The sequence below is a fragment of the Aythya marila genome (assembly GCF_965140915.1).
Source record: "Aythya marila genome assembly, chromosome: 1".
Lineage (NCBI taxonomy): Eukaryota > Metazoa > Chordata > Aves > Anseriformes > Anatidae > Aythya > Aythya marila.
In genome coordinates this window covers 76136576-76156811 of record NC_139042.1, presented here as the reverse complement: position 1 = coordinate 76156811, position 20236 = coordinate 76136576, and the positions used below count along the sequence as shown (strand labels likewise).

Here is a 20236-nt window from a genome sequence, read left to right as displayed (position 1 = left end):
ACTCATGACCGGTGTGGCCTTCTGTCCAGAAAACCAGTGAGATTTCATATGGAGGTCTGTGCCATTTCCTTTAATAAATTTTCTGGTTTCTTTCACTCAAGCAGACCAGACTGACATTTTCAAATGCAAGAATCTTAGGTTCAGTTTCCTGAGATCACTAAATTACTGATGTTATTACCTTAAGAGATAGATAGGAAAAAAAAAAAAGACATAAACTATCTGTCACCATTTTCTATATCAATTTAACTATCTCCAGGTGCACTGTTAAATAATCAACATTTCCTATTTTGCTGATTTCTCTAATACTGTGCTATCTTTCTTTATGGAAATTCCCAATACTAACTCTTCCAATTCTCATCTCTGAAGATGTTCTCTTACTGTTCTCTTATAAAGTATTTGGCAGGTACAGGATATGAAAGTAGGCAAAGCTGTGCACATGATTAAAACTTCTAGCTTGGTGGAACCAATGTGTAACTGCTACAATGTGATCCACTGGCAATCTCAAGTCTTTTGACTGTATGAATGACTGTTTTCCTAACGTACTCTTGCATCTGGCACTATTGCTGAGATGTCTACTCACGTAAAATACATACAGGAACAGAATGCATCTAAGAGATGACTACAGCTATACAGGCTGCAGGAAAAGAAAGATGGCTATGAGGAGGTGAAAGAAAGCCATCTTTATCACCATAAATTGGTGTAAATGCAAAACTTGTGGGAGATTTAGACACTTCAAGCAGAAACATTCCACAGCACAGTGAGTCAAAAGTATATTGCACACAGGAGGAAAAGATGGGATTGCATGGCTGTACCATGACACCAAACCCAAGTAACTCCAAAGCTTGCCAAAGAAACCAGATGAAACCAGTGGAAAAAGATCTTCCGAAGTCTGACATCTGGGTCTCGGGAATGTTATCTAAGAAACAAGGCAAGAAGGGAAGAATGGTGCAACATGGTGACCTGCAATAAATTACAGCACCACTACTGCAGTTTAAAGAAATTCTACTGAAGAACAGTGAAACAGGACTAATAAGAAAAATATTTCCTCTAAATACTAATTATGCACAAATGACATAATTAATGCTAAATTAAGACTTCTGAAAATCTAGTTTTGCTAGTGTAGAGAAGCAAAGAGCATGTATCACTATGCTCTTATCTGATGGTTCACGTAAGAATGCAATTTCTGGCTTCAAAACCAGAAGTAAACAATTTAACATAAAACATTCATATTTTCTTGATCCATGGCCTAACACATGCTAGTCTACATCTTGAAGTAACTTACATTATTTCTTGCCCATTGCCCCAGAGAAAGAACCCAATGATGTTCTTCACAGTACTTGACTGCACCTGCCATTTTGCAGTCCAGGATTTCCCCTTCCATGGGATGCACTGAGTGCAATTTACAGACGTAGCACAGATCCCTATCCTTGCTACTCCTGACATTTCTGTCTCAATGTAACTATGTAGATTTTGTTTTGGGTTTATGTGGCAATGTTTTGGTACCAGGTGGGTCTGCAGGAGTGGCCTCTGTCAGCAAAGCCCAGCAGCTGCCCCATGTCAGACCAGAGCCAGCTCCAGTTGGCTCCAAAAGGGACCTGCCGCTGACCAGAGCCAAGCTAGGGAGTGACACTGGTTGAATCTCTGGTAGAGTAGATTTTAAGAAGAGGAAGAAAAACCTGCTGCGTGACAGCAGCTGGGAGAGTGAGGAGTGTGAAGCAGACTTGCAGCCCCCAAGGTCAGTGCAACAGGAGGGCAGGAGGTGCTCCAGGCAGGCAGCAGCAGTTCCCCTTTGGCCGGTGGAGAGACCCCTGGTGGAGCAGGCTGTCCCCCTGCAGCCCATGGGTCCCACATGGAGCAGATCTCCATGTTGCAGCCCCCCCATGGGTGGAGGAGCCCCCGGTGGAGCAGGTGGATGTGGCCTGGAGGAAGCTGCGGCCCATGGAGAGCCCCCGCAGGAGCAGGCCCCAGGCTGGAGCTGCTGCTTGTGGCGTACCATTTTAGAGCAGTTTGCTCCTGGGGGACCGACCCTGTGGTACAAAGCCATGTGGGAGCAGTGTTTTAAGAGCTGCTGCCTGTGGGCAGCCCCCGCAGGCTCAGATGGGGAAGGACAGCATCCACGTGGAGCAGGGGCTGGGAGTGACCGTGAGGGACCAGCGGAGACAAAGATTTAGAGACTGACCATAGACCCCATTCCCTGTTCCCCTGAATAGCTTGGGGGGAGGACGTAGAAGAGGGCAGATGGGGGGAAGGTGTTTTGGGTTTGCGTTTAGTTTCTCGCTGCTCCAGTATGCTAGTGATAGGCAATAAATTATATTAATCTCCCCATGCTGAGTCTGTTTTGCCCATGATGGTAATTGGTGAGTGATCTCCCTGTCCTTATCTCAACCCCTGAGACCTTTTTCATCATATTTCCTCCCCCTGTGCTTTAGAGGTGGGGGAGTGATAGAGTGGTTGTGGTTGAGCTCAGCTGCCCAGCAGGGTGAAACCACCACAGACATAAAAATATCTCCACAGAATCCCAGTGTACGTACGCAGAGCTTTCACAGAAAGGACACTGGTTTCTCTGAAATACCTTCAGCTGCAGCTAGTAACAGTTTGGTGTATACAGCCATTGGTAACACTCTACAAACAGTTAAAAAATGGGTGGGCAAAAATCCTATGCCACATCTTGTTTATTATTCACAGCAGACTGAGATTCTTCTCCTAGCTGAGCTTTTTCTTTCTCAGTAATACATCCTAGAGTGCCTCTCTGGCTTTGGCAGCGTCTGCTTCGTTTTGAAGACTTACCTTCGCAATTACATAAAGGTCTTAACAAGGACACACATTAGCAATTTAAAATAAGAACTGCAGTTGAAATATATTTTTAGAAAAATCAGCTGAACAATAGGGCCTGTACATTTGTTTTAAGATTAGGATTGCTGAATGATTAAAATTATTTCCAGAACCCTGGGAAATGTGTCCTGTATTACAAGCTCTTTCCCAGCCCCTGGGAAATACAAAGAAAGGATCCCTAGCTGTAGCTTATGTCATTTGCCAACATTATAATGTGCCTGGTTACCCTAAGGTTTGTAGAAGCGATTATTCACTAATATTAAACGTTACACCCTTTTTTCTTGGATATCTGACCTGCTCACCTTTTGCCAAGAATTCAGAGTAAATGTCGCTACCCAAAATTATTTTATTACGTGCCAAAGAATGTTGTTGGCAGATTTTTTTTTCTTTTTCAAGAAGGAAAATATGTTGGAAAAGATTAATACTACTTGGAAACGATCTTTTGATGAGCAATACTTGGCACTCACTGTTTAAGTCTTTCTGAATGCTGAACATTGACAAAAAGAGAAATACGATACAGACAGAAAACAGAACACGAGCAATGGAAAAGAGGAACTTCAAAAAAATCTTTTATAAACAAGGTCTGAAACAATCCCCGAAACAATCCCCCTTTTTCAGTCACTCTGTGTAAGTAGACTGACAACTTCAAATAAATGTCAACATAGACCTAGCATTTTAATACAACTATGGACAAGATTTGAAGTAGGCCACTGCAAGAAAAAAATAATCTTTTCCTTCTAAATTAAAGGGATGCTGTTATCTTTCAGTCCTGTTCATGGAACCAACCATCCAAAGAGATGAGGATCATTGGAAAGATCACATTCATGCATGAGAAGCTTTTAGAGTCTTGTATACTTCAGTCTTTTTTTTGTCTTTTTTTTTTTTTTTTTTTTTCTGTAAGCTGTACTCTTTTTATCAGTTGTAATATACACCTGTGAGCAGTGGCAAGTAGGATACCATGGCTGACACTCAGTGGGCAGTCATGAACTTCAGCGCCAGGATTGTTTCTGCTCTCTGCCTCTACACACATCCTAATAGAGCTGTGCTGGTTGGAGATGTGAGGAAGTGTGATTTATAACTGCCATAGCTGTGCTGGCAGAAAGTCCCCATCACACAGCTTATTAGCAAAACTGCGGCGCTGCAGATACAGCTTCTTTCTCTGGGCCTGGACAACCATCAGGAAAAGCAGTACATTGACAAGATGTGTAACACTGCTGGCTTCACTAAGCAAAGCCATCTTGACTTCCCCCCACAGCAAAGTATCTGCCTCCACCCCAATATCCTGTTTTCTTAATAACCCTATAGTTTTTGTGCAAGCTTTAAAAACTAGGACATCAGCTGATCAGAACGAAAGCCCGTGCTATGGAATAAATTTACACAGGTTTATGTTCACATAACTTAAAATCACCATGTTTGCTCCATGTCTGAGATCCAGCACTGTATGGCAACTTTCAGGCCAAAGAAAAATTAAAACAGCCAAGTGTATAAAACTGTTGAGTGACCTAGAAGGAAATACCAAGTAAGCAGAGTTTTGCAGATGGCAAAGGAACAAGATACTCAGTGTGTTTTTTTCCCTTACAGGAACTTACAAAATCCTGCACCAAGTATCACTTTTCTTACATGGCATTTATATTGCTGTCATGCAACAGGGGTAAAAGACACAGAGAAAGAAGTTTTCAAAAGGACCATTTGATCTGTACCACGAAGCATTCAAAATTATTGATTATATGTGTGTTTGTAAAGTAGTTATCTGGTCACATAACTTTTAAGTCTGTGCATATAAACACACACAAAAATAGCCCTCGTACAGCTTACTACGTTCTTTTGAAAATATAACCAGAACAAATTATGACAAAAACAGTAAGGTCCGTAACTGTAAAAATATTTTTTCCTCTCCATTGTGGAATTTGGATTTTGGGAAGCTGACCATCAAATACTGCTAGTTTGTATTCGTTGTTCTGTGGAGAAAAGCACACAATGGGGTTTGTATTTGCACATTGTTTCACACGATACAGAGGTGCTGTCAGCTTAGCAACCAATTTGCTTTTCTTTAAAGGAAGCTGGCAAAAATATTTACCTTTAACCTAATAGCTTCACCGTTCTCAAGATCTATAGTTTTGATAAGTTTAAAAAAACATGTTTTTGGAACTGCAACCCAGTAAAGCTGGCTGTCTTCTAATGCCGATCATCATTTTCTTAAACTCTACTTAGTATTTGCAAAGAGAATAAATGATTACTAGCAGAGTGAGAAACTATGCATAATAATAGAGTTCTTATTCAAGAAATGGATATGTCTCTTCAGCAGCCATCCATCCTCCAACTATGAAATATCATTTCATATTCAGAATCAGTCTCACTGTTTCTGGAATCATACAGTCATTTCCTCCTTAATTTAGAAGAAATACAGAAAGTAGAGGAGATTTTTTTTAAAAAAGAGTAGCAGTTTAATGAAAATCTCTATACCCTTTTGACAGTACATTCCTTTTTACATATTATGCTGGGGAGGTTATGTATATTATGTTAGATTTCAAGCAACATCTAGTAACAGACAGTTCCTCAGTAGATAGGAATGTTAATTCTGGGGTGACTTTTAGGAAACACTTTTATTTAAACCAAAACTGCTTTTCTCAAATATCTCAAGAACTGCTATCCAGAAAGTCACTATAATACATATTCCACTCCTAGAATAACACTGTGGCTCTTACTTACCTCAGTAATTCATGAAAGGTCACAAATGTTGGTTCTATAACCAACTTCCAGTTGATCAGAGATTTGGATCATAAGCTTAAGTAATTTTATTCTAATTGAGTAGGCTGGCCCTAAAGAGGATAACACATCATATAAATAGGGCTGAATGCCCACAAATCAGATCTGTGCTAAACCATGAGAATTAAAAATGGATTTTGTACTGCTCCAAAGCCTAGCCATCATACAGCTGAAAAGGTGAAAGAATCCCTGCCCTCAGTCTTAACATCAGTTCCTGAATAGTAACACACAGTTAGCATCTCGTTCATACTTTATTTATATATATTCACCTACATAAATTTGCCTATAAATTCAGAAGTAGTATCTTAAAGTAATAGAAAAATACTGTCAAATACTGTATTAGCACACATTTAATAGTCGATCTTCAGAGCATTTCAGTACATTTTAGGACTATAACCTCTTACTACCTGCTGTGAGGTACCGTACTTAGCATTAACCTCATTTTCAAACAAGAAAATTGAGGCACAAACACTTCAAGGCCAGGTTCAAACACACAGTTTTCATGTATTTCCTAAAAAAGTGTATTCCTTAATTTAATCAGTTATACCTGTCCAGTGCCCAGTTACATTAGCACAAGGGTACCTGTGCAATAGAAGCTAAGCAAATACACAAGCATCTTTATATCATCAATGCAGCTGAGTTTTGTCTCACGGGCAGCATTTTGTACATCACAGGCAGCACACGTGACCCAAGAGTCAGTGACCATACATATGTAGACAAAAATAATACAGCCATGGATGGTTACTAGACCAACATGTATTTATTTTTGGGTGGCAGGATGTCATTTCAATGATGTGTTTTTCTCTCAGCAAACAAAAACTCTCCATCCTTACCATTAGCGTACAGCTATGTACACATCTTCAAGAGCCTTCCAGTGACGACCATGTTTAATGGCACCTCTATCTACAGGTGCTCTCAAAGACCTTTGAATCTTCCCACCCTTGAGCAGGAGGCTGGCCTAACTCAACCTGAACCAGCAATGTGCCCTTGCAACAAAGAAAGCCAACAGCATCCTGAGCTGTGCTACGAGGAGTGTAGCTAGCAGGCTGATGGAGATGTGATCCCTGCCCTCTCCTCAGTGCTGCTCAGACACACCTGAGTGCCGGCCCCAGTTCTGGGCTCCTCAGCACAAGAGACAGGGACACGCTGGAGAGAAGACGGCAACAGGGCACAATGGTGACCAGTGAACTGGAGCACGTCACGTATCAGGGAAGGCTGAGGCAGCTGGACCTGTTCATCCTAGAGCAGGGAAGGTCAGGGGGATCTTATGTGTGTGCATAAATACCTGAGAGGGTGCAAAGAGGATGGAGCTTTCTGTGTTGCCCAGTGACAGGAAAAGAAGAAAAGCACACAAATGGAAGCACACATGAAATTCCATTTAAACATAATAAACATGAAGGTGGTCAAATACTGGGACCCTTCATCTTTGGAAATACTCAAAACCCAGCTGGAGACAGCCCTGAAATCCTGCTCTAGCTGACCCTGACATGAGCAGGGAACTTGGACTAGATGATCTCCAAAGGTCCCTTCCAACATTAACTGTTCTCTCATTCTGTGACATCCTGTGATGCCATGCAGCCTGAACTCTCCTTCGATCCTAATAATCCAAACTAGAAATGAAAAAAATAAAAAAAGAAAAATCATTATCTGCAGACCCTATTAACAGCGCACACTGTGCTTTTTTTAAACAATCATACTGGCCATGAACCTTTATTGACCAAGTAGCTCATTCTTCTAATGAATTATTCTTCAAGATGTATATTTTAATAATTTAAGCAAACCCCATGCACTGAACATTTCCCCTTCTACCTAGCAGCAGCCTTCTTATGCAAAGGAAGCAGCTTTGAAGCAAATTTAGCTGACCTATATATGCCAATATTTTATGCTATGCTTAAGCTGAATTATTTTCATGCGCTTTTCACATCTGTGACTCAGGAACTCTGTGCTATACACAGTTGTTTAAAATAATGTAAACATACTTCACACACAGGAAAAAACATTGACTTCAGAGAAAAAAATACATAGGCTTACGTGAGTAAAGATCGTTGCGTAAGGCACAAATTTAAAAGAACATATTAATATTAATCTTCAGGCCCCATAAGGGGCCTGATAAGGGGCCTGATGGGATGCATCCCAGAGTACTCAGACAGCTGGCTGATGTCACCGCGGGACCTCTCTCAATTGTTTTTCAGTGGTCTTGGGAATCTGGAGGGGTCCCAGTTGACTGGAAGTTGGCAAATGTGGTCCCAGTTTTCAAGAAGGGCAAGAAAGATCCTGGCAATTACAGGCCTATCAGTCTCACTTCAGTCTGGTAAAAATATGGAAAAGATTATCCTGGGACTTACTGAAAAACACCTAAAGGACAACAGTCATTGGTCAGAGTCAGCATGGGTTCACTAGAGAAGGTCGTGTCTAGCAAACTTAGTTTCCTTCTACAACAAGATCACCCAGCTAGTTGACCGAAGGAAGCCAGCTGATGTAATTTTCTGGATTTCAGTAAAGCTTTCAATACTGTCTCTTACAGCATCCTTCTGGACAAAATGACCAAAATGCAGTTAGATAAAAGCATAATAAGATGGGTAAACAACTGGCTGATGGCTCTGGCCCAGAGGATTCTTGTAAATGGGGTTACATCAAGCTGGCTTTAATTTAGTTTACTCATGAGGCCCCATTTGGAGTACTGCATCCAGGTCTGGGCCCCCAGCACAAGAAGGACATGGACCTGTTAGAGCAGGTACAGAGGAGGGGCACAAAGATGATCAGAGGGCTGGAGCACCTCGCCTGTGAAGAAAGGCTGAGAGAGCTGGGGCTGTTCAGCCAGGAGAAGAGAAGGCCCTGGGGAAACCTCATTGTGGCCTTTTGGTAGTTAAACAGGGCATAGTGGGTTTACGTGGCAAGGTTTTGGTAGCAGGGGGCCATAGGGGTAGTTTCTGTGAGAAGGATCTAGAAGCTGCCCCATGTTTGGTAAAGGCCCCACTGTTTTCCAGAGCTGAGCCAATAAGCAGTGTTGTTTTGCGCCTCTGTGAGAGCATATTTAAGACAGGGAAAAAAACGCTGCGCCACACGGCAGCTGGGAGAGTGAGAGGAGTGAGGAACAGCCTTGCAGGCACCAAGGCCAGTGCAGAAGGAGGGGGAGAGGTGCTCCAGGCACCGGAGCAGAAGTCCCCTGCGGCCTGTGGTGAGGACCATGGTGAAGCAGGATGTCCCCCTGCAGCCCATGGAGTACCACGGTGGAGCAGGGTTCCACACTGCAGCCCATGGAGGAGACCACGGTGGAGCAGGTGGCCCTGCACCGACGGAGGCTGCCGCCTGTGGAAGACCCCTGCTGGAGCAGATTCCGGGCCGGACCTGTAGCCCGTGGAGAGGAGCCCACGCAGGAGCAGGTGACCTGGCAGGAGCTGCTGCCCGTAGGGGAGCCAGGTTGGAGCAGTTTTCTCCTGAGGGATGGACCCCGTGGTACGGACCCATATCTGGAGCAGTTCTGGAAGAGCTGCTGCCTGTGGGAAGCCCACGCCGGATCAGTTCATCAAGGACTGCATCCCATGGGTGGGACCCCACAGCACAGGGGACGAGAGTGACCGAGAAGGAGCGGCAGAGAAGTGCTGTAGACTGACCATAACCCCCATTCCCCCGTTCCCCTGCACTGCTCGGGGAGAGGAGGTGGAAGAGGGTGGATGGGGGGGAACGTGCTTTTGGTTTCTTTCCTTTGTTTCTCACTTCTCTAGCTGGTTAGTAATGAGCAATAAATCTTACTATCTCCTTATGCCGAGTCTGTTTTGCCCGTTACAATAATTACTGCGTGATCTTCTTGTCCTTATCTCAACCTTTGAGCCCTTTTCACATATTTTCTCCCCATTCCTCTTTGAGGAGGGGGAGTGAGAGAGCGGCTGTGGTGGAGCTCGGCTGCCCACTTGAGCGGAACCATGACAGGGGCTTATTGAGGATGGAAAGTGACTTTTTATATAAGCAGACAGTGATAGGACAAGGTAGAAAATCTGTACTAGGGTAGATTTAGATTAGATGTTACGAGGAAATTTTTTCCTATGAGGGCGGTGAGGCCCTGGAACAGGTTCCCCAGAGAAGCTGTGGGTGCCCCATCCCTGGAGGTATTTGAGGCCAGGCTGGATGGGTCTTTGACCAACCTGGTCTGGTGGGAGGTGTCCCTGCCCATGCCAGGGGGTTGGAACTGGGTGGTCTTTAAGGTCCCTTCCAACCCAAACCATTCTATGATACACGGTTTTCTTTCAGATTTTGTTGGTTCCTTTTCAAAGAACTGTAAAACTGGCACTGGAAAAAATGTAATGTAGTGCAGTTCCAACTGTTACTATCTGTGTGGACAATATCACAATGCTGAAATCCCCAAAGCTTCAGAATATCCATGCCACTTGTGATTTCCAAAGGCAGAATGAGAGTAAGATGCACTGGATGTGGCTAACAGGAAAGGCCCTTGTTTACATGTGCTTATCTCTAAAAGGATTTTGTGCTGTGATTCACAGAAACACTTCACATTGTATGTGCCCTTTGGGCCTATCTTATTTTCTAGGAAAACAAGGAAAATCTGTCAAACATGAAACCAGTACAGTGCTGTCATCCAGAATCTACGGAAGGAAAACAACTATGTTATTAGCTGCCTTATTTCATATGGTTGGGAAGAAAACAAATGACAATTCTGAAGTATAATGGTAAATTGTCCCAAGTCAGCAGCTACAAATTTCACTGATGTGTTTAGCACAAGCATCCAGCTAGTGTTTTTATTGTCTTGGACATGGTACTGATTGTACGCTGTGGAATAGTTTATCAAGTCTATGTCATACATGGAAAAATTCAAACCAAACAGTGAAAGTTTGAGAGAAAATGGAAACTTATGCAACCTTAACTCTAACAAGGCGTTGCCAGACATACACTACAATAGATGTCCTACGAGAGAGCAGTGGAAGCCACAGACAGATGGGGAGCTGTTTTTCAGATAAAGGTTTTGTACTGCAAAATACATGTAAGTGCTACAAAAGGAACACAATTAAATCAGTCAATCAATACGTCAAAAGTACTAAATTTGAAAAAGCTTTAATAACCGAGTTGGCATATTAGGCTGGATAGGGAAGGTAATTTATTGTAGCATTTGAATCTATGTTAGGATTTGTCACTCACAACAGATGGCAGCACATTGTAGATTAAAGGTACACGAAAGATTTGATGTGACTTGTTTTTGCCATTCTCCTGCTCTTCAGTTGTCTTTAAGGTTGTTACTGTGCATTGGTTACTCCCGTTGTACTGCTCTGCCCTTTATACCAAAAGACAAGTAACTGCTTCTGTTTCGGGCAGACAAAGCAGAATGGGAATTCTCTGTCTTCTGAGTTCGGTCTGTTTTTGTAGAATCACAATCCTTCATGCTGAAGAAAACCAGCAGAAGGACTATGTCAGCAGTGAAGATGGCTGCTGGCAAGAATATGCTTCTCAGGAGTTTGAAGAGGTGCAAACCTGAACCAACATAATTTGGATGGCAGAACTACGCCTTCATTGGTACAGCTTGTTTCACTTCTGTCAATACACCTGCCTGTTGGTATAACTATGTCCACCACAGCAGTACTTTGTGTGCTCGCACTTCCACACCGGTAGAACACTCACAGTGCAGACATCATCCAAGCCTGCTTTTAATAACTGAGGCCAACATTTTCCCTTAGAAGTGGTCTCTGAATCAAAACTCCTACAAATAACCACAACCTGACTTTTAGAAGTCTGACTCCTGACATGAACAAAGCTCAGAAGCACTCAGCACTCTGAAGAACTTGGCCATTTCAAATTGTGTGCCAAAAAGCACACATTCAAAAAGGACCGAACTGAACATTGCAGGACTTGGCTTTTGGATAAGAATTAACAATCTGAAACTCAAACCAAATACTCAGCTTCTTTTTAGCTCAAAAAGGGGACATGCACGGCCCTACTGCGGAAGTAAAAACACTTTGCCGTCTCAGTGGTAGAATTTTTATTCCATCAACCCAGAGAGCCTACAAGAAAATTATGTCTGATGCACTGCTTCTTTTTCTGGGCACATATACGCCCTGAGATAGGCACCTATATGACAATACATGTATTTATTTATCTATGCATTTATTTTAATACAGCTAAGCAGTTAGAGCCTGAACTTGTCCAAGTCCTGTCTTGTACTGAAGAGATTTAAATCCACTGCCACTAGACCAGCCCTTCTCCAGCCCTGCTTCTCCAGCAGCAGAGGACTCAAAGCACACAGTCTCCCTGGTTGTAATTTTCTCTGTTAAACCCCAGGATCAGTCACTATAACTCACACAGTGCCACTATTCACCATTTCATTCCATCTGCAAATGTATTCAAGAATCATTTCATATTTCCTTCCAGGTCACTGATAAAGCTATTGAGAAGCATCATGGCAAGAACAGACTCCTCTGAGTTCCCACTAGAAGCAATCTTTGAGATGAATATTCCTCATCTCCCATCGCCTTATAAGATGTTTCTGTTAGCCAGTTTTTAATCCACTTGATAACAATGGATTACACAGATTTTACACAGTTTTGTTTTGCTTTTAATGACAGTGTGTCAACAAGGCTAAGTAAATGTCGTAAAGCAGTCTAAGTATAATACTGTCAGCACAGTTATCTTTGTCGTTGTAATTTGTGTTCTTGGAAACAGCAGTCTTTAGTTTGTTTGACAAGATCTATTACCCACAAAAACTTGCTGGTTGGTATTAGGTATGTTGTCATATCTTATTTTTTTTGTTATAGATATCTAGTTTCAACTTTCAGCAATTTTGTTTAGCCTTTAGCTATCTGGATCATCTTGTTTACCTTTAAAAATTCTGGCACAACATTTGTTTTTGTCCTTCACTGGAACTCCCCTTGGTATGCCAAAATTTGTTAAAAAGCAATAATAATGGTTTAGACGGGTCAACTCTATTAGTACTCTCCTGTGCAAGTTTTCTAGTCTGACAGAGAATTAAGAAGGGAAATATAATTATTGACTTTCACTTTTAACTTCAATTTCAGAAGAGCTGAATTTCTATAGGAATGACCAGCAAGTATTTTCATCATGAAGTGTAAAGTACCAATCAGTATCTTTGCTGTGATAACGTTTCAAATAATCTCAAATGCTTCTGTGCCTTGCAGCTGCAAAACACTTGAAATATTATAGGTATAGTTTGGTTTTTACACAGTTTTCCTCCCACATATATTTCCTTTTGTCATTTCTCTCTTCCTCCCACTATTTGCGTACATTTTAGGAGAGAGACAGGAATTTTTACAGGATGAGATTAAAGAACAGATAACTAAGAAGGAAAACTGAACATTTGTATGGTCTTGTAAGCTAACTTTATGGCTATGCTTAATACAATTTTTGAGAGTTCAGCTAATGTTACCATAATTAATCCAATAACCTTATTTTTGGCAAACTCTTTGAACTGTAGGAGTTTCAACTTAAATTGTATTTAATCACTAGCCCTCTAAATTTATCACTCCTTATTTTGTAAGCTATTGATTCAGACCATCTTTCATCTGCTGCCTCATCCTATGGCATTTGTATTAGCAGGTAGAAAGGCAAGATACTATATAACAATTTCTGTCTTGTTACCCTACTTTATCTGAAAATAAAGATACAAAAATCTCCATGGAAAAAACAAGAGGGTATGAAAGAAGATTTAAACAGAACGTGAGAAGCTCTTTAAATAGATTAGAGGATTCATCATTGCTTATAGCTCTTATTTGCTGAATGGAATTACTTCCAAACTGTCAGGTATATCTGTTAAAGCAATGCCTAACATCTAGATTTTAATATGCTCGGTTTGAACCACATTCGAATATTCCTTCAAGTATTTAACCTCAATTTCTACTCTCTTATATGGGTTAGACACACACACACGCAAAAAAAAAAAACAACAGCGGAAATACAATGTTTTTGTGAATGCCCTTAGTTTGAGTGTATTCAGTAAGAAAAACATTTGGCCCTTTACATAAGAAGTTAAGAGCAGTACAGATTGCAATTAAACTGAAGATTTGTGTGAAATTCTCCCTAAAATGGCAGAAGTTACTGTTTGCTTGTGGGAGAGGCATCACCAAAAAGAACATTTGCCTGAAATTTGCCTGATACCACCATTCTTGAGTGGCTTTGTAAAGCCTCTTTATGAATCATTACGCAACACTGATCCATATACTACCAATCTACCAAGAGGGATAAGAAAGGCTGCTTTTTTTTTTTTTCCCCCCCATCAGAAAAAAAAAAATCCAATCAAAATATACTGGGATTTTGGTCCTCAATCCAAGACATCTCCCAAGGCCGGGGGGCTTATTCCAAAGCTGGCTTCATGTCTTCTGATGTGAAGACACGTATTTTTCATATTTTTCACAAACTTTTTTTTTTTTTTTTTCAGCATATGAAACACCAGATGTTTTCAGTCAAGACTTCAACCAACCCAGAGCACAGGGCCAGTCCTAGGTAAACTGGAGTTCTGCCTATAAATGCTTTGTCAGTGTTTCTCACATTCCCAATCACCTCTGCTTTAACAGAACATTCTCCATTTGTGAATAGAGATACAAAGAGTAGAATCAACGCTATGAAAACAAAATTGACCCTACATTTAAGTTTCATTTTCCATTTTTTTTGAAGGAAAGATGAAGCGTTCCTTCCAAAAGGAAAGGCTTTCTAAAGGCATTCTTGGTTTTTTGTTTATTTTTTTTGAGATGAAGACAGACAGAGGTGGAAGTGATACTAAGACACAACTACACTGACAAGAGATATCACCTGCACAGGTCATTTTACATATGTAATTATCTTAATGAAATTATAAAACATCAGACATTTGCACCCAATTTTCCAATTCTGAGCTCAACATCTGACCAATATAAAATTAATGTATACAATCACCCTTTATTAATAAATATCTGACAGGACTATTTCAAGAAGCTAAGAAAAAAAGATACAAAATCAATGTGCTTTGTGCCTGTGCTGCCAAGAATGACTTTGGCTCTGATGATATAACTCTACAAACATTTGTTAACACAATGTTATTTACTTTCTTGTTTTGCCTAACTGCAATGTTTGCTTTGTACCTGCGTATGTTTGCACTTTTCTTATGTTCAGGATCATGATTTCAACGAAGCATGGGTTTGTGCAAGAAATATTTAGTCTGGGTTTATCAGTCTTGAACACTCAACACAACATTCCTAAAGCAACACCGTGCAATAAGCCAGTTTCCCCATTTCATCTACGACCTGGAGTTGTGATGAAAGACAGGAAATTCACCTGATTCCTGGAGATAGCGATACACCAAGAAATTCACTTCGTCACTGGTTATGCTCATCTTAGCCCAACCTCAATATGATGAGGTTTACGAGAAGTGTGATCCACGCTCTGTTCAAAGGGAAAGAAAAGAACAGGTTTTGTTTTATCTTGATTTATTAATAAAGTTGTTAGCAAAATAGAGGTGGGATTTGTTAAGGTATTTTACGGTCTCATTATTAGAGCTGGTATATCCCCATGTGAGGCAACCATTAAATACCGTGAGTCAAGTACTCGAGCTGTACTATACCTTTTATTATAATTAAAGGGGAGTATTTAATATATACAAGAATCTCAGGGAGCATTTTAAGTCTTGAAAGCCTTTGCAAATGTTAACTCTTTTACTTCTATGGCTTTACTACAGACTCTCTGGACGCTCCTGGTTTACTGTAAGAGTATCGCTGTTTCAGAACTGCTGGCAATTGCAGTCACATATAACATACCAAATCATAACCTCTTTGCAGCCCCAAATTTGACATCTAGTTTTCCATCCAGTAGCTCACCCATTTAACAGACAGATTCTTTCCTTACAAAAACAAGTTATGCAGAGGACATAAATAAAGTTCCCATAACATAGAAAAAAAAAATCTAATTTTAAGATGAAATTACAAATTTTATTACAGGGGTGTGCACATGAGAGAGAGAGTGGGAGGGAGGAGAGAGAGAATGCAATATACCTCGTGCCAACAAGGAATACAAATATCCTGGCATTATATAAAGTTATAACGTTATAATGTCTCTGCTGATTATGGGCGAGCAAGAATTATTCACTTAAGTAATCATAACCTTTAGGATGACAGTTTTACATTGCTATTTTGGGCATGTACGCTGATAATAAATAAATTTGTTTTGAACATTTTCCATTAAATCTTGATGATTCATTTCTGTTTGGAAATCTGATTTAAGAAGTTTGCTTTCCAAAGCTGTAAGTACTTCTCAGACATAACCCTTGCTGTTCTGTCAGGCACACCATACCTATACCGAACAATGTAAAGATCTGGACATAGAAGCGCATGCCACACGCTGGCTGCGAATTATAAATGAAACACTGTAGGCGTGTGCTGTTTGTTTCAATTTCCCGTATGTCTCTTCTTGGCAAGCAGAAAGGGCTTTGTTCATCGAAAACCTCTTCAGCAGTTCCTGCTGCCTAAAGAAGCACCTGCTACTGAGGGCAACGCTGATCAACTACAAGTTTCCCCGGCTGATCATTTCAACCAGCGGGTCACTCCTGCCTGTAACAGATGTCTCTGCATATTTATGGAAATTGAGGTCTTTTGAACCCTGTTAAGCCTTTTATTCTCCTGTGCTGCTAATTTCATCAATTGTTCAGATGCTGTTTTGCCATAAGGAACCACACCTTACTAAATTGGGAGACACCTTCCTCGACAAATCTAGTCTTTATCATCATAGATTGCATTCCACGGAGAACACGAAGAAAGAAAATACCGAAAATCTCACAGGCTCAGCTGGGAAAATCTCCTCTGCTTTGGGAACCCTGCTGTTAGGATTCTGGGGAAGACACCACCAGCTGCACCCAGCATCCAGCTCTCTCACAGATGTCATGCATCGCCCTGGAAAATTGTTTGGTGTCTTTGCCCCTCGATTCCCCGTCTGTAACAGGGGCTGACGTTTCCCTGCCACGCAGTCAGGAGGCACCTGTGGCTGCGGGGGGGGTTAGATACCAAGGTGGCATTGCCTTAGCTCAGACAGGACAGAAAGACATCTGCACGTGGTGAACATGGTACGCTCACAGGCGTGAAGAGCCAGCAGAGGAAGCACCATGGGAGGGCTGGAGAGCTGGCTCAGCACCCAGCCACAGCCTCCGCTCCATGCCCAGCACGGGGCGGTCAGCCTGCAGCACCTGAGACTCTACATCAGGAATATTCAGAGAGGAGAGCACTTCTTTCCAAAACAATAAGCTCCATAAAAAGCGGTGGCTTTTAAATACCACTTCTTCCAGATAAACATCCTTGTTCCTGAATAACTGATAATTCGCTGCGCCTCTTTTTGCATAGTCATCGCCATACGATGAAGAACAAAAAGCATGCAGAGCAGCAGTTAACGTCATTTTCATCCCCAGCTACACAGAATACATCCGTATCACTGCTGCAGTGATGATAACAACAGATAAAGAAACTTTGATAGCAGTGGGTTTAAAAAGCACCCAACATAACATTTTTTAAAGTATTTTAAAAATAGCGGTTTCAATATTTGGTGGTAGGAAAGTTGGTAAAGTTGAAACCTCTTACAAAAATTCAGTTTCAGCAATGACGTACTTTGTGGTAAAATGAACTTTATTTAAAAAAATCAAGAACCTACAAATGCTGTTTCTGGATGCATCCTGCTAATTCAAGCCATTGACATTGCATTTCCCACATACAGAGAGTTGCTTTAGGAAAGGGAAGGGAAAGGAAGGATGTCGTTTTTTGTTTGTTTTTCTAAAGAAGACTTTTCTTAAATGAATTAAAACCAGAGAAAATCAGCCTGACTGCAAAATAAATAGTTTGACAGCCACGGAAAAACCTCCACAGCAGCTACCTTTGTAGCAGAATCCCAAACACACTGAGGAGCTGGATTTACAATGCATTTTCCCTGAAGTCAGTCAACAGGAATTACTTTGACATATGTGTCAGATCATATCTTTATACACACTGCTACCATGCCATAAATAACCAGATGATCCCCACTCATACATTTAAGGTTTCTTCCCTCCCAGAGATGCCAGTGGAGCAATCAGACATACAACTGCAATGCTTTTACCCGTCCAAAATGATGCACAGACCTTGGCTTTGACCCAGAGAAATCTATTCATTAGAAATTTGGCTGAGCTTTGAAAGACCACACTCAATTTCATTAACGCTCTTTTTGATTTCCTTCTTCCCCATGGATAAACATCCCAAACAAAAAAGATTACAGAAAATGCGGTGGGGAGGAGAGGAATATAATTCTCCTTTGGGTATCTCTAAGTCTGATTCATAAGCAGCGAACAACTGGCCTCCCCCTCAATACATTTTTTTAATGCAGAAATGCAAACTTCTATGGGAATGGCAGAAACTCTTAGTTATCATTGTGAAAGAATTATTTCTGTTAACTGACAGTCTTCTTTTGTTACTAGAGACTGCTACTACTGAGATTAATACTATTTTTTTTTAATAAAGTATAGCTTAGAAACAATACTGCAGTGCCTTTGGAGACACACCGCATTCAAACCAGCAATAACATCTTAATTCTTCACAGTCTCAAGCGGAATTACAAAAAGCATTCAAACACACGCTCAAGCTTTCTTTTCTTGAAACATTTTTTTTTCCTGCACCCAGTTACACATGAGGGAAAATTCCACTTACTCCAACCTTGCCTTAAAAACACGAGCTTTGATCCTGCCGATATTTGGGAATGTTCAATCAAAGTGAGCAGAGCCTACTGAGACTGTGCACTTCCCAATGTGTTATGGGCCCCAAACACTGAAAACCCCTCGGTGCATGGGTCGTCAAGAGCAGGCGAAATTAAATTCCACCTTTACTTTAAATACAGGCTCAGCTGTCGGTCCTGCAGGAGCAGGCTGGCGGAGACCCTTGGCTCGCAGAGCTAGGGATCTGGGTTTGGATACGCTATGGGTGTGCTTCTCGGGCTGCTCGGGGTGACCGGGCAAGCTCATTTCCTGGCACTCAGCACTAGACCTGACCTGGCTCTGCGTGCTGGTGTCCCACTGCTCCCAGATTAGCCCTTCCTGGAGCACCGGGAGCCTTGCTAACGCAGCGGCTGTGCCAGAGGCTGGAGAGGAGGCCTGTGGAGCAGCTGTGCTCCAGCACCGCGCCAGCCGGGTCCACCAGGAGCAGCGTACTTGCATCACGGTCCCGTACCCACAGCGAGCGATTGCTTTTCCTTCTCCAGGAGCACTGTAGCACTGTTGCCATAAATAAGGCAGATCCGGCTACAGAATCACAGGAAAATAACCTTTTTTATCTTGAAAATAGCACCGAAAGCCACCTAATAGCTCCTCTCCTGCCCTTGTAGAGTGACCACAGGCCCGACAAGGCTGTTCCTGGCCTGTGGGCTCACCTGGGACAGGGCAGAGCATGGCCAGGGGACGCAGGGGCCAGTTCAGGAAAGGAGCTCACACTTGCCACTCGCAGCGGCACTGCCAGTCAGTCCTCCCCTCGGGAAGACGGAAAGAGGCCAGACATTTAGGGAAAACACCTCGACTAAAACCTCGACCTGAAACCGAAATAGAAAACTGGATGCTTCCTATTTCTGCACCCAGCCCTCCTGACAGAAATTCATCAGGCCGCCAGCCAGGTCCTCATGTTACCCCCTGAAAAGCTGCAAGCTTCAATCTGCTTCAACTGAATGTTGAGCGGCCTTCAGCTTCTTGGAGGATTTTTATTTTTTTTCCCATTGTTGTTAAACAGCCCCCACAAACCCGCAAATGTTCATTTATCTCCTACTTTTTCAACATGGCTAGGCTAAAATGTCTTTTCCTGATGAAAGTTCTGATGACAACAAAAAAAAAACGGAAAAGAAAAAAGAGAATTTGTGTATTTCCATTGGGAAAAACAAAACAAACAAACAAACAAAAAACAGTCAAAACTAAGAGGTTTCATAAAAATGGAAACCTTCCAGGAAGTTCAAATATTTAGTACTGCCAAACTGCTGCATGGCAGGTGAAGCTCCTGTGCTCGTGCTCCCATTTTCTTGTCCAAGACGGCTCCGGGCGTGAAGCTGCACCCCTCAGGACCCAGCACAGTGTTGCCATCTCGGAGCAGAGCATGTGAACACTGGAGCTAAGAGAGGCTCTCAGAAGGCAATCTAAGTGCTCAGCCAGAGCAGTAAGTTACTGTTTTGCATATGCTCTGTAGTTTAATGAAAAACAACATTTCCCAAAGCCAGACACCACTTCTCACAGAGCAACCTACTTATGAAAATCTCAGTATTTTCAGTTGAAAATTGTTGAAAATCAGAAAGTTTTGAGCCCCACACTTCTAGGCTGTGTCTTACCATGGAGCCCGAACACAGGCAGCAGGCTGCAGCTCTTCCCCAAAGGATAACAAGCTCTGTTTGGCCCACAGCATTGCCTTCTTCAGTCTTGCCTTTAATGCAGCTGCCTCTTTTGGAGGAGAAAATCCAGTATGTCTCCTCCCCAAAACGCCAAACCAGAACTTTTGGAGAGCTCAAGCGCACACACTGCTCCCTCTCCCCCAGCACCTCCTGCCATCTCAACAAGCTAAATAGTAAAACATCTTTTCTTTCCAGCATCCTGACATGGGAGTGATACAATTTCATTCCTTCTGATTACAAGGTCCAGAGCATGCAGGATGATTCTTTCCAAACTCCACCTATG

At 42.0% G+C, this 20236-nt stretch overlaps 1 protein-coding gene across 8 annotated transcripts in view; it reads right to left on the bottom strand.

Moving 5' to 3' along the window:
* TBL1X (transducin beta like 1 X-linked) overlaps positions 1-20236 on the bottom strand; it is a 200184-nt gene that overhangs the window by 44157 nt on the left and 135791 nt on the right. For 6 of the 8 annotated variants that reach the window (XM_082768461.1, XM_082768456.1, XM_082768460.1 and 3 more), the window contains one exon: positions 14863-14970. The exons of the other annotated variants lie outside the window; for them this stretch is intronic. In XM_082768461.1, coding sequence (XP_082624587.1) covers positions 14863-14920 — 58 coding nt within the window. In that variant the 5' untranslated portion in view covers positions 14921-14970. The remainder of the gene's footprint in view (positions 1-14862; positions 14971-20236) is intronic. 8 annotated transcript variants of the gene reach the window in all.